The sequence below is a fragment of the Alosa alosa genome, chromosome 16 (genome assembly GCF_017589495.1).
Source record: "Alosa alosa isolate M-15738 ecotype Scorff River chromosome 16, AALO_Geno_1.1, whole genome shotgun sequence".
NCBI classification, from domain to species: domain Eukaryota; kingdom Metazoa; phylum Chordata; class Actinopteri; order Clupeiformes; family Clupeidae; genus Alosa; species Alosa alosa.
This window is the reverse complement of record NC_063204.1, coordinates 17,887,734-17,902,814: the sequence shown is the minus strand read 5'-3', so window position 1 is coordinate 17,902,814 and position 15,081 is coordinate 17,887,734. Positions and strand designations below refer to the sequence as shown.

Here is a 15,081-nt window from a genome sequence, read left to right as displayed (position 1 = left end):
GTTGCATATCCTGTAAGCAATGTTGGCTCTTCTGGTATGTCCACACATGATGACATAGCTTCTCTTTTAGTGATGGATGTTATCGTAAATGAGTAGCTTAGGTCTTAGGAAAGAGAAATAAACGGTCAATTGGAAAGAGTCATACAGTGAGAATGGAATGTTGCAAGGAAATATTCTAAACACAGACATGTTGTTAGGGAGTGTCTTTGAAGAGTCCTCATGGGCCATTTGAGATTGTGACACATGTGAGCATGTCTTTGTGAGCATGTGTTTGAGTAATACGTTGATTGCCATCTAGTGGACATACAGTATCACGTCCTTGCACTGCACATAACCTGAACAAAACATGAATGGACTGTATGCCACAGAGGGCCATTTCAGCCAGTACATTTATTTTTGGTGGAATGTCAGCAACGGCATCTTCTGTTATATTCTACTCCTATTGTGTTCACTCCGACGCATCTTGTTTATGCCCACGGTACAACTCTTTCTTCGACACACGCATAAATCCTTCAGCATTAAACAGCACTAAAACAATGCAGATGATGGTCAATCGGAAATGTTTGAGCTGGCTGGAAAGGAAGGAAGTGTGTGGCATATAAGCACATTGAGGTCACTTCCGATCCAGTTTGAGCGCAAACGCATGAACACTGATGTGAATTTAGAAATTCGTCAATTTTTCAGTTTGTAGGGGCAATCCAGCTGGCAGCTACCATCAAGTTCAGACTGTAACGCTTTTGTCATTTTATCTAGCACATCAGAGTAGCTGTATGAAATTTTTAATGAACAAATACAGCCACATGTTTTTTCTGTCACCTAGAGCAGCCCATACACTGTACAGTATATAAACCTGCTCCAGTCAAGGCCATCACTGTCTATCCTTCTGCACATTCAGAAAAAAGAGCAAAGCTTGGCAACATGAAGGGGCCCAAAAACATTCAAGATTCAAGTTTCTTTGGAAGTCAGCATGGCACTGTGGCAATGTCAGTTAGCACCAGTCATTTACAAGTGAATCTATCTATGCTACGCTCTGATCCTGTGCCTAGGCTCCCTAGTCCAGGTTTCCCCCTTCCTTCCTGGTTGTGTGTCTGTACCAATTGGGTTGCTTCCCGCTCCTGTTCCACGGTTCCTGCTGTGATTGACAGTTGTGCTGCTTCTATCTCAAGTCTACCATATGTCTCACTTAATGCTCTTCATCACAAGGGCCATCCCATATGCCTGATACCATAATTTCCTGCTTATTAACCAAGAATTCTACATTGATTTTACTAAATTTTATCTGTTAATACACAGGGACGGGCTATACATAGACTCTTGACTCATGATACCATACACACAATACTGCTAAGTGCAGTGTGTTCTTGGAAAAGGTGCGTATCTTCCGCTCATGGCACGCTGACCACATGTTGAGCTCGCCCTCTGTAGCCTGTGACCACAGAAGCGGAAGCCTTGTTTGCTTCTTGCACACATCACGTTGCTCAAACAATACATGGCAGGAGATAAGAGACAAGATAAAGGTGTGCTGACATACATAGCATGCGCAATAGTGTTGTTTTTGTAATGTTATTTTGTTAACAGGTTTCTGTGCTTCAGGAGCACTTTTGTTAATATTTCAAATTTCTTATGTAATGGTCTAATATCAATTAAAAAAAAACTGTTGTGCTCAAGAACATATATTTTAACAGTATATTTTATGGGGCTTTATTTCTGTACCATCTTCCATTTGACAGACTGCATGTGAACATACTGTAAGCCTCTTCTAAACTCCTGTCAATGTCACACACAGTAGCACGTCATACACAGACCTACCGCCAACTCTCACTGTTGTGTGGCCTGCCACAGGAAGAGGGGAGTGGAAGGTTTGAGAGAGGGGCTTGGTGGGTGACTCTACAAGGGACTTTGAGGTCGGAAGACTAATTCTGTGATGCATTTTTCCTGTCATGCTGAATGCTTATAAAACTACTGCTGCATATTAAAGTTGATCATATTAGGAGGTACATCTTTAGCCTGACAAGGATGGAAAGCTGTTTGAGAATGATTTGTCTCTGCCTTGCCACCGGGCTGCTCTTTGCCACATTGGGGAAAGGTGAGAGGCTCCGATCTATTACGCCGTATATATGTTGTTGTAGTGAATAGCATTTTGGGTGTTTTTCTTAGGCCTCAATTGATGCAATATAATTTGTGTCTTGTGAAATAGTGTGCCTTCACTTTCTTCATTTTCTTATAATATAATATACATTATAAATGACAATGTTTGCTTGTTACCAGCAGGCATACCCACACCATGCTGTCAGAAGACCACCAATACAGTTCTGCGCCAGTCCAATATTGTAGGCTACCACAGGCAGGGAGGTGTAGTCTGCCCAGTTGAGGCTGTTGTGTAAGTTTCAAACATAGTTTTAATCATACATAATTGAACTCATACAGAGCTAACCATTTACTGTATACTGTATATAATGTACTATAGCCTATCTACATGAAAATATAGGCTATATCTTATAAGAGCTCAAAGGATAACACTTTTAATCCATTGGTGTGTCTTCAATGCTTCAGGTTCACCACAGTGAAAGGTATCAGAGTGTGTTCCAGCCCTAAGAAGCCCTGGGTGAAAAAAGCACTGAGGTACATTGACTTGAAGAAACAACAGGCTACAACACAGGCTTCAACAGTGACTACAGAGGTTCTGTCCACCAATGGCACAGAGCCAACAAGGAATGCCACAGCAATGCCATAGCTATGTGCAGGAGAAGAGACTCACTGCTCATGACTATACAACATAATTCAGATGTACACTATGTAACAGCGCTTTGTGAAAGTACTGCTTAAAATAACATATCATTTATCATTTGCGACAATTATACGATTTTGCCTGCAAACAAGTTTAGATCCCGTAGTTTGTTTTGTGTCCTTGGAAAAAGCTTTGTATACTGTTCAGATGTGTTACTCTTCTTCAAGTAAATTAATTACTGGGGTTTCCTAAAATATGCACCTTGGGGTAGCCTAGAAATCTAGACGCGCCCCTAGCGGCAGCAAATTAGATTTGCTGCCAGGGCTAGTCTAGCAACTCTCCGTTGGCTTGTGAGCTCCAGAAATCGAAACTCAATCAGGCCAATGAAATCGTGTATAGAGTCGTTAGGTGGGCTTAACATAATGATTGATGGCAGAGTTGCAACGGGTTGGCTTGAATTCCCTGCTACTCAAGGGAAAAAGGCTAAACAAATAAGATGGATGTTGCTGTTGGCGAACAGTGTGACACAAGTTAAGCTTTTATTAAGTACTAGTCAACTAGCCAACTAGCTCCGCTGGTGGGAAACGCATGGGACTCATAGCGCTGCCGCTGTCCTATTGCGTGCAGAGGGAATTTGAAAGAACTGATTATCCCGCCCCTCGGACTGAGCACTGCGAATGGTGAGTGCCCAGACCCTACATTTTAATGTGAGTCTGGCTCGTCAGGCTAACCTTGGGGGGTTTTGGGAGCAGATCTTAGCAGCTGGAATATTCTTACTGAAGAATTGAGGCTCAAACCTGTTCCAAACCTGAAATCCCAAACTTGTTCTTTGCACATAGGCCTACACCTTTTTTTGGTATTTGGATTTTTTTTCCTCTATGCATTTTAAAAATGTATTGTATATAATATTTTTATACATTTTATGTTTATGCTTTGTGAAAGCCACATAATTATTGTAATGCGTTTGATTAAAGTCGGGTTTCTACAGAGAATCATTTGTATATCACTTTCATTTCCTGTCATCAGTTGACTAGAGAAAACTGGCACTCTCTCACACACACGCCCTCATTTGTTGCCCATAGTGGTAAGATCAGGGACACACTGGCACCTGGACCAAAAACATTGGCAAGGGTACTAGAGAGCCCTTTGCAGATAAGGACAACGACAAAAGTACTGTATGTTGTAAGACTACATGGTAAAACTTTACTTGACAGTATCAACATGACAGTGACAGTGACATGACACTGTCATGAACATAATCCTAACCTCTAACCCATATTTGTATGCGCAAGTGTCCATATTATTTAATGTTGTTGAGCGTCAGCTGGAGTGCTGTTGTCAGCTGTGCGTCTGATAAAAGATTGGGGTTCCAATCGGGGAACAAATATTTTATTAAGTCTAAATTAAGAATTTGTCCTAGCACAATGCCTCGCCCATTTTTGTGATGTTAACTCACAAACACATGCTATTCAAACTCATTAGGTTAATGGACACTTAAAAGTTGGTCATTTTCTACTCCAGCCAGGTGGTTAAGTCAGGTCAGGTGGTCCTGGACAGGTCAGGTGGTAAAATATAGTTGAGTAACACATCATATTTCAAGTTGGACTAGACCACCTGACCTGACTTGACCATGGTCACATACCTTATACTTGGTAAATGAAAGGGATGACTACAAAAGAGACAACAGTTGTGTGAAAAAGACACCAAGTTCGTACTGAGGCTAACATTAAAGATAACGTTACTTTACAACATTAGGCCTACTGTTGAATGAGGACATGTGCAACCGAATTAGCCTATATGCAGATCAATGGACCAACATTGCCAACGGGCCCACTGAAACTTCATGGTCAACCCTTAGTATTATTGCCTTCCTTAAATTCAATAAGGATTCACACTACTGTACAGAACAAACTGTGCCATAGATCATTCTTTCTCTCTGTGTGTTATATATGTGCATGTAGGGGGAGGTGTAGTATTCATCCCCTTATGCTATGCTTGAAATATCAATCCAGTTCAACTTTTAAAATCAGCACTCGAATCCCAAAAAAGTGCTTACATATTGGGTTCAACTTTTAAATGTCACACCATGTTACATCCTGCATCCTTCAATCATCTGCAATGCTAGGTCTTAATGTGTGCTCCACTGCCATGTGGCATTTAGTTTCAGTGAAACATCTTTTGTGTGGTAGAGTCTTAAGTTAGGTTCACCACAGCTGAATTTGATGGAAACAATGTATCACCTCAAAAATATTAAACTACACATGTACATGTAATCAAACTGTGGTTATTGCTGGTATTTTGCAGTATTTAAATGTGGTATAATTGAAATTGTATATGGTGCAAATATACACATACTTATTTTAGCAATCTAGCACGTGACTCGAAACATACTTTGTTTTGTGTTAAACAGTTTCTTTCATGATGGCCATTTCAGTTACCTGCAGCTTTGCATACTATTGGCATAACCATAACCAGCTTCATGAGAAAGAAGGCTTTTGGATGAACATGAGTGACAAACGCAGCTAACAAGTGCTCAACATGCATGGGAACTCCTACAGCACTGTTGGAAAGCCATTCCAATTGCTAACTCAAGTAGTTGAGAGAATGCCAACAGTCTGTCATCATAGCAAAAGTGGGCTGCTTTTAAAAGGTTAAAATAAATATAAAAAATGTTGTTTACACTTTGTAAACAAGGAAATGACTTTCTTTGTTGCCCTTCAGCTTTGTGTCTTTAAATACATGCGGTTATGGGTTTTTTTTGGGGGGGGTCTTTTTTTCTAATTAGCCTCATGTTTTCATTGCCTTCTTTACCAATAGAAGAGCCTGCCCATACTTCTTTTTTACTCTATAGCAGGCAGCGGTTCCCAAACTCTTTTACATCCTGACTCGGCTCGCGTACCCCCACCACCCGACACACATTCTATTGACGCATTCCAGGCATCATGTTTAAAGGAAAATTCCGGTATTTGAGTCCCTTTTCTGGTTTGTTATGGATGAACTAGAGTGGTGGACGCCGAAATTTTGACGATTGGTCCTGTCTCGAATTTTCTGACTCGTTTTGAATTGCCTTTGACTACTCAGAGTGGCTGTCAACAGACATGCTCAAACATGTCCTAAAACAACCCTTTAAGCAACACCAAAGAACCTTCCCTCTGTCGCACGCACGCTATTTGTTTATCCAGCACCGGCTTTGCAAATAACGATGTCCACAGACAAGGTAGAATATTTTGCATGACTTATAAAAGTACGATGTATTGTGACATCAGATGCAAGTCAAATTTGTAGTTTCTTATGTCTCATTCTATTGAACTACAGATCCACTACCCGACCTGGCAAACTTACATAGTGCGGTTATAGCCGATAGAGGGCTTGAAGTTTAATGCATAATTGCCGTTCACCCTGTTACGAGTTGATGAACCACTGAAACGATTTTGGAAACATTATTTTAAGGTACAAAAAACTCTTTGGTGTTGCTTTAACGTTTGTTTTCAAAACTGTGCAACTCACCGAGTGGTTAGTGGTGTTCATTGGCTTCGCCCAGCTTTTTGGCACGCAACATATTTTCAAATGCAGCGCTGCCTTCCCGGAATGCTTTGCGGGCGCGTTAAAGTCGCTTGACGTCACCCATAGGACTAGAGTCGAATGCGACACGACAAAATGAAGTGTCGTGCAAGTGGATCGGTACCGTTACCCCATCATCTCCCGCCAGCGCGAACCGCGTTCGTGCCAGTGTCTCTTCCCCTGCCAGGGACCGTGTCCCTGGTTCTCCCTCGCCCCTCTTTCCCTGGATTAGTGCCACCACTCATGAGGTCACCGCATCATTCTAACAATGTTTTTTCCAGATTACATCCAGGTCAATCTATGGACATTATTGAATCTTTAGTTTCTCTTTCTGCTCTTCATGTTCTGCTCTTTACTGTATGTACACACCACCGCCGACACCAAAAAGAAGCTGTTCCTGTCAAGGACGCTTGTCAGAAAGTACGGGGAAGCTTTTGGCACTTTGGTCGCTCTGACATGGTAGCATTCTACGTTGCTGGTAGTTTGCCGCTGAACCGCGTCATAGCTCATTAGCATAAAGTTGACTAACTTTCAAATTTCTGCTTGACGCTCTGGTCGCTCAAGACGCCAAAAATGCGACGTCGACGAATTTGCCGCTTCTTGCAGCTTAGAGAAGCCGGCTTCCATTGAAAATGAATGACTTCCTGTATCTTTTGCAGCTCAACTCGGCAGCGGTGTGTACGCACAGTTACAAAACCCTCTTGCTTCATCTTTAAAGTGCCTTAGTTGCCCTCATCCTTGGACTGCATACATGGATCCTGCTGACTCCTGCCTGCACAGTGACTTCTGCAAGATCCCCGCAGAGCATTTTGGCTGAGCCATAGACTCTGCCAAGCATGGTCTTTCTTAACATCCGTTAATCAGTTTTAGCTTCAAGATGGCTCTTCATGCTCTCCACTTGTGCTGATCTTCATGTCACTGCCTAACCTACTCCAGCTTAGACGCTTGCTCTCATTCTCTAAATTTCTTCTTATGCTCTTGAATGCAAAACTGCCACTATTAAAGTGTTTGCTGCAGGTTCATATTTATTCTCTAGATCGGCTACCATAATGCTAAGTAGCTCAGTGTTTTCTAGAAATTCAGACCATGTGTAAAGTTTCCCCTTATAGCATAAATTTGATTCTTATCTGCAAAATGCGCATTTTCTGTAACCCTCATGGGTTTCAAAGGCAACTCTACATGAGTTGCTACATGAGCATAACAAAAATTTCCACGCCTCCTTCTTCAATCAATCAGATTACTTGTTCGCAGTCTAGCTGCCGAAATTGCAGCATCGGCGTTACTCCACTCGCAACCCACCACCTCCCCTTACACCTCCTGTCTTCCATATAGTTGAAGAATAAAGGGGTGTATGGTGGAATCCTGCCTGAGCCTGTGCAGTCGACTCCGGCACGATTCCGCAAAGCGCTTCAGGATCCTGGCCAGCGACTTCGTCAAACATGCTCTTCTGTTATGCTTTTATATCTTTATGCAAATTCCGGAATGTGAACTACTGAAATCTCTAAGAATGGGGCTGTATAAAATGGTCATTGCAGGAAAGGACCCAGGGTGACCACATGACCACAGAACGACAAGAGCGGCTTGTCGAAAAAATTCCACATTGTTACCCCTCATCTCAACCCCACCCCTACACATCTCGGTCTTTCTGTGAGGTAGGGGGTGCGAATGCTTGTGGGCTAATGGAAAGTCCTGTTGCATACAAAAACCACCACAGTCTTTCAGAGGTGAGTCAGTGCTCTAAGCTCACACGAGGGGCTGACAGACAAAATGAACATCTCTGCTTTCTGCGTTTGCTGCCTCATCACAATATGTCTCATCTTACCAGCGGGTAAGAATTAAGCTCCATCTGGCTGGATACAACAAAGAAAATGCATTATAAATCATGATATAATATAAATGTAGTTATGAAATATATAAACATAAAAAATACTAGTGTATTTATATAATGCATATAAAGTGTAATAATATTATGTTTAGTTTGTAATATATATATGTTGTAAATGAAATATCTGTTTTTTAACAGTGCTTTTAATTAAATGTTTTTCATTTTACAGTGAGCAGCACAACCACAGACTGTTGCCTCAAACAGTCCTCGAGGCAGAAACTGAAAGCCAATAAAGTGAAAACGTATCACATTCAGCAACAGGGAGGTATCTGCCCCATACATGTAGTGGTGTGAGTATAATCTTTCATTACAGACAACATTTACAGGTTGACAGACAAAACGTTTTTGACAGTCATGGTACTGATTGCAACAGAGCAACAGAGCAACAGAAGACACAATGCATATGCTATTTAACCACAATGAAATTACATACTGTATGTAGATGAAAAAGATCAAATAGTGTGAGGGCCCTGACAAGGAGATTGAGTCTGCTTTCTTGGTGTTTTTTTGCTATTTTTTCTTTCATGCGTTTATGTCTTCATAGAAGAGAACGGGTCTAGATTTTTCTGAGCTGAAGATCGTTTTACATTTATGTATGACAATATGTAGTAATGACTGCAATCTTGTTAACCTAAACGTTGCCTTGCAGAAGTCTGACCAGTCTTTCTTCTCCATGCAGATTTGTGACAGTGAGGAACAAGCGTATTTGTGCTGACCCTCACAGGCAATGGGTGAAGGACACCGTGAGGAAAGTGGATGAGAGGAAGACACGGAGACAGGGAAAGGGGAAAAAGCAGGGGGGTCAGCAGGCACGGAAGCAGCAGGCCCAATAGCCCAACTGACCACACAAATGGACACATACTCTGTCTCTCTGTCTTGCCTTCAGACCTTCAACATATATGGACATTCTTCATATACAAAATTACTCTGAAAAGCTAAATGTATTATGTGCTTATCATATTAATCAGGTGTTTGTGGATTTCTGTGTCAATTTTGTGGTTTCTGGAAATCTCCTACAGTTGAACTGATGCAGCAATTGAGTTCCTGCATGACACCAGTTTTTCTCTTACAATAACTTTTTGTCAGACACAGTAGTGTGTGAAGATGTGGGCTGCTTGTACCTTGTTCATTTTATATTTTTAACATGTCTCTGTTTATATATCTACATAAAAAATAAAATATATATAATAAAAATAAGATATATGTGTGTATGTGAATATATCAAGTAAATGCTAATCTTCTTGGAAACGTGTATGTGGTTTCAGTTACTGGTCATGTATTTGTTTATATACCATTAATACATATATTTCCCTATACATTTCTAAGATAATCTACTCGTGTCTCTTCAGTACAGCAGCCAATTTACCTTTAACTATTTGGGTAGAGTGTAGCTTTGAGTTCAGTGCATAGCACAATCAAGGTCACTTAAAATCACAGCATGCAGTTGTCCTTTCAGACAACCATTTTTGTCATCACTTCAGTGGAGGCATCCTTTGCAAACCAGTAAATCAACCACTTTGCTATGACCTATTGAGATAAGTGATGGCCTGAGAAATGGGTTATTACCCCCTTTTGTTTCATCTACTTCATGATGTAAATTGTCAACAAAATATTGACTTCTCCTTTAAAAACATCTGTGAGTGTTTACCCAGTGTATGACTTTTAAAGTTAGGTTGAATGAGCTTACATAGCCAAAGACCAGAAAACACAATGACAAGACACACTTAAAATAAAGTAGGAATTATTATGACATGGCCTACAGAGATGTTTTCAATTGGGAGAATGTCATTCCATTCCAATCATGTTCTACAACCTGCACCAATGCACACCGTTACAAAAGTCTTGTCTTGGCTAAACATAAAGACTTTTTTTCAGACGTTTTGATCAGTGGGACAAATTAGTGTAAACAAGGATCATTTGGTCTTAATTTTGTACCCTTCCTATTTGGAAGTGGACTTAAAAGCTTTAACAGCAAAGAAGAAAATTATTCTAAATAGTTCTAAATACTATTAGAGAGGTGACAGTTGAAGGCTTGGTGGGGTAGCGAAAGCTTTCATTTTTCTATTGCTCATTCGGTTCAAAGAGAGCCCACCTCTTTTTCACAAAGACCCCCTACACTACAGGAAATCACCTTGCTGTGGGTTTTGTGGGTGGTGAATGAGGTCTCACTTTATATGTGTGTTCATGTGTGTCTGTTTGCATGTGTGTGTGTCTGTTTGTGTTTGTTTGAGTAGTTGTGTGTTAGTGCATGACTGTGTGAATAGGTACAGTACATCCACTTAGCTGGTTGCAATGATACCTAAAATGTAAGCACTATATTTCATGTGAGTATGACATGTTTGTGGCTGCATGCTTATATCAGTGTGTGTGTGTGTGTGTGTGCAGTGTTGGGGAGTAACGGAATACATGTACCGGCGTTACATATTCAGAATACAAATAATGAGTAACTGTATTCTGTTACAGTTACAATTTAAATAGTTGGTATTTACATTAGAATACAGTTACATAGTTGAAATGAATGGATTACATGACGATACTTCTCTGTTTCACAAGTTTATGAATAAATTAAGGCAACTCCTTGCATTTCCCAGAAGCTCCTGAAAGCAATCTACTGTAGGGTCATTCCACGTCAATTCAACCAGGGCCCATGCACTTAGGTCTCATAAATTCTGAAAAAATGACCAGGTGTACATATGTTACACAGGAGACACACTGTAATTTGCTTTTATGTAAAATCAATACTTTTCAAGATTACATTACATTACCAGTTGTACAGTACCATTGTCAGTTTAACGGCTGGTGAGTGCTAGGATCAGTAAGACTTGTTGTAAGTGTTGCTATGAGAGTAGATGTTCTCTAAAGAGCTGGGTCTTCAGGAGTTTTTTGAAAGTGGAAAAGGATGTCCCTGCCCTTGTAGGAACTGGCAGTGTGTTCCACCAACGAGGAACAACAGATGAGAAAAGTTTGGATTGGCTTGAGCGTACCCGGTGGTAGAGCTAGACGCCGTTAAATCAGAGGAGCGAGCGGTCTGGAGGTAGTGTAAGTCTGTATGAGGGCATTCAAGTAGGTGGGAGCAGAACCGGAGACTACTTTGTAGGCAAGCGTTAGAGACTTGAATTTGATGCGGGCCGCCATAGGTAGCCAGTGTAGCTGGATGAGCAGCGGGGTAACATGTGCCCTTTTGGGTTGGTTGTAGACCAGCGCCCGCCCGCGTTCTGGATCATCTGAAGTGGTTTCACTGCGCAGGCTGGGAGACCTGTCAGGAGGGCATTGCAGTAGTCGAAGTCGTGAGATGACTATTGCCTGAACCAGAAGTTGGGTAGCATCTTGAGTCAAGTAAGTCCTGATTTTCCGTATGTTGTAGAGTGCGAAACGGCATGACCGGGCGACTGAGGCAACATGATCTGAGAAGTTTAGTTGGTTGTCGAGAACAACTCCTAGATTTCTTGCAGTCCTGGTCGGTGAAACAGACAGGGAGTCAAATTTGATGTTGATGTAGTGGTGTATGGTAGGTTTAGCTGGGATGACCAGCAGTTCAGTCTTTGAGAGGTTCAGCTGGAGGTGGTGTGCCTTCATCCATGTAGCTATGTCTGAAAGGCAATCTGAGATCCGTGCTGAAACCGGGGGGTCGCCAGGTGGAAAGGACAGATAGAGCTGTGTGTCGTCTGCATAGCAGTGGTATGAGAAGCCGTCTTGAACGGATAATCTGTCCCAAGGTGGTGTAGATAGCAAAGAGGAGGGGGGCCCAGCACTGAGCCCTGGGGACCCCTGTGGTGAGATGGTGAGGTGCAGATATCTGACCAAGCCATGATACGTTAAACGAGCGTCCTGTGAGGTAGGATTCAAACCAGGAGAGAGCAGCTCCGGAGATTCCCATGTCAGCGAGTATAGAGAGAAGGATACGGTGATTAACCGTGTCAAAGGCAGCCGATAAGTCAAGCAGAATGAGTACTGATGATCGAGATACAGCCAGTTTTACGGGGGGAGGGGGTGGTTGATTTGGTTCGGCCTCTTTTTTTTTTTGGCAAAGTTAACAAGCCCATAGCACAAGAACTAAACCATATAGGCTCAAGTTTTGCATGCTGTTACATAAATAGGAATGGTATGTAGCAAAATCATCACGTTTGGTCTGGATGATCCTGCATGGTCATAAGGAGCTGCTGACCACTTTCTACTCAGCCAGCATTCAGTCTGTCATCTGCACCTCCATCACTGTCTTGGGTCTGCCACCAAACGGGACAGGGCCAGACTGCAACGGACAATTAGGGCTGCAGAGAGGATCATATAACCTTCCCTCCATCCAGGACCTGTACTGGTCCAGGGTCAGGAAATGTGGGTAGGAGCAAATAGACACAATTTGCTTGTTTTATGGGTGAAAAGGGGCATCATCTGTAGACATCATCTGTTTTAAAATGAAATAACATCTCAACTGGACTACTGCAACACTCTATACACTGGCACTGATCAATCACAGCTCCGCCGCCAGCAGTTGATTCAGAACTCAGTCGCCCGACTCCTCACCTGTACAAAAAAGCATGAACATATCACCCCGGTCCTCGCATCGCTCCACTGGCTCCCCATCAGCTACTGCATTCATTTTAAACTTCTACTGACTGTTTACAAATCCCTCCATGGTCTGGCCCCCACATACAGTACTTGTCTGATCTTCTCCAACCCCACATCCCCTCCAGAGCACTACGGTCAGCTGACTAACTGCTGTTGGAAGTGCCCAGGTCCAGGCAAAAAACCAATGGGGACAGAGCCTTTGCAGTAGCAGCCCCCAGACTCTGGAACTGCCTCCCCCTCCACATCTGTGCAGTCCGGTCTCCGAATATTTTTATATTTTTTATAAAGACCCACCTCTTTTCACTTGCCTTATAGTGTCTCCTTTCTTAAGTGCCAGTGCATAGTGTTCCCTGGTTACCTTTTAAATGTTCTGTTTTTTACATTATTTTAACTCCTACAGCACACATGGGCAACATCCGGCCCGCGGGCCACATCCGGCCTGTGGGCTTTCCCTGACCGGCCTGCGTAAGGTCCGTGAAAAAACAGTAGTCAAGAGCCTATCATAGAGATAATGCACGCAAATCAATATCGTTGCTTTTATTATGATCGCCGCACGGCGAAGCGGCGGTCATATAGGTTTAGTCAGATTTTATTTTATTTTATTTTATTTATTTTTTCTTTTTCGAATGTCTAAATTTCCGTCAAGGATTCCCGGGACACTGAAAGACCGGGGTAGACGAAACTTGGTGAGTATGTAACCCCATATGGATAGCATGGAACCATCGTTTTTCGTTTTGATCTGTAGGCCCCCCGCTGGACTGCACCCCCCGAAAGGAGAGTAGGGCAGACACAGTGTTCTGTGGATATCTCGAGAACCGTAAGGTTTAGGAGGACCATTTTTTTTTGTATGTTGATCTCAAGGGGCCATGTCATCCCATTCCATAACCACTCATTTCATGTATAGCGCCACCTAGTTAAACACAAAAAAGTAAAAATGAGGTGTTGTAATCGCAGGTATCTGTGACCTAACATAGTCAAAACTGCACAAAATTGGAAGTGTAGGATCATTATGACACCCTCTGAATGCACGCAAGTTTAAATTGAATTCCGTTCATGGGGGCCACACAATAAATTAATTTATGTTACTATACACCAACTGGCCTGTAGGTGGCGGAGACAGTTTTCTGTGAATATCTTGAGAACCGTAGGGCCTAGGAGGTCCACCTTTTTTTTTTTTGTATGTTGGTCTTAAGGGGGCATGTCAACCCATCCCATTACCACTTATTTCATGTATAGCGCCACCTAGTTAAAAATTAAAAAGCAAAACATTAGGTGTTTTCACCACAATATCTCTGGCTGACATGGTCAAAACTGCACGAAATTGAAAGTGTAGGATCATTATGATACCCTCCAAATGCATGCCAAGTTTTGTGAACTTTCGTTCATGGGGGGCCTTACAATAAAATAATTTATGTGTACATTTAGTGACCGTACACCAACAAGGATTCCCGGGACACTGAAAGACCAGGGTACACGAAACTTGGTGGGCATGTAACCCCACATGGATAGCATGGAACCATCAGTTTTCGTTTTGATCTGTAGCCCCCCCCCCGCTGTACTGGACCCCCCGAAAGGAGGGTAGGGCAGACACAGTTCTCTGTGAATATCTTGAGATCCGTAGGGCCTAGGATGACCAATTTTTTCCATATGTTTGCCTCCAGGGGTCATGTTAACCCATTCCATGTGCACACATGTGCATAAACAGATACACACACACACACACACATACATTCACAGTAATCATACGTATGACACATACTCACACAGTAGACATATGTACGCATGCATGCACATGCACAAACACACATACGCAGGCAAACACACAAGCACGCACACACACACACACACCCACACACATAAACATAAAGCGTGTACGCGCACACATGCACACAATTCAAGAATTTCTCAGAATTATGAACAGGCAAGATGGGGGTGGGGTTGTATAAAATTAATTTTACATGTGAAATCTATGAACTAATCATGTTTTGGTACTTGTTGTCTAGCAGAAACCAGTGAGAATTGAGTGTGGATAATGCAATTTAGTGAGACAGTTAGAATCATATAGGCCTTTCAGCGTGATTTATTTTTGTGGGAAAAATGTGCTGGACTGGGCGGCGGTCATATTTTGTACCGCTCTGCGGTACATCTAGTTTTGAAAGCGACTGCTATTTGTACGCCCATACATTTGTGCGTGGATGCATACGACGTAAACACCCTCGCTGATGTGCTGGTGAATAGAATTTATGCTTCTGCGTAACAGAACAGTTGCCTTTATGTTGGCGTAAACCTTTCAAAGTTTTGTGTCTCCTGTGTCTGCGTCGCTCACCACCGCAACGGTTGT

At 42.3% G+C, this 15,081-nt stretch overlaps 2 protein-coding genes across 3 annotated transcripts; both read left to right on the top strand.

Annotated features, from left to right (window-relative positions):
• The first annotated feature begins 2,006 nt into the window (after window positions 1-2,006).
• Window positions 2,007-2,912, top strand: LOC125310032 (monocyte chemotactic protein 1B-like). 2 transcript variants are annotated; one of them, XM_048267211.1, is made up of 3 exons: window positions 2,007-2,086; window positions 2,269-2,380; window positions 2,554-2,912. In XM_048267211.1, exons 1-3 carry the CDS (start codon window positions 2,017-2,019, stop codon window positions 2,732-2,734), a joined length of 363 nt encoding a protein of 120 aa, XP_048123168.1. In that variant the 5' UTR covers window positions 2,007-2,016; the 3' UTR covers window positions 2,735-2,912. The 2 variants fall into 2 exon arrangements, with proteins under 2 accessions (XP_048123168.1, XP_048123169.1); XM_048267212.1 differs by having other exon boundaries at window positions 2,010-2,086; window positions 2,272-2,380.
• Window positions 2,913-8,008: 5,096 nt separating this feature from the next.
• Window positions 8,009-9,246, top strand: LOC125309982 (monocyte chemotactic protein 1B-like). The gene is made up of 3 exons (XM_048267121.1): window positions 8,009-8,117; window positions 8,344-8,464; window positions 8,854-9,246. Exons 1-3 carry the CDS (start codon window positions 8,057-8,059, stop codon window positions 9,005-9,007), a joined length of 336 nt encoding a protein of 111 aa, XP_048123078.1. The 5' UTR covers window positions 8,009-8,056; the 3' UTR covers window positions 9,008-9,246.
• Window positions 9,247-15,081: the final 5,835 nt, after the last annotated feature.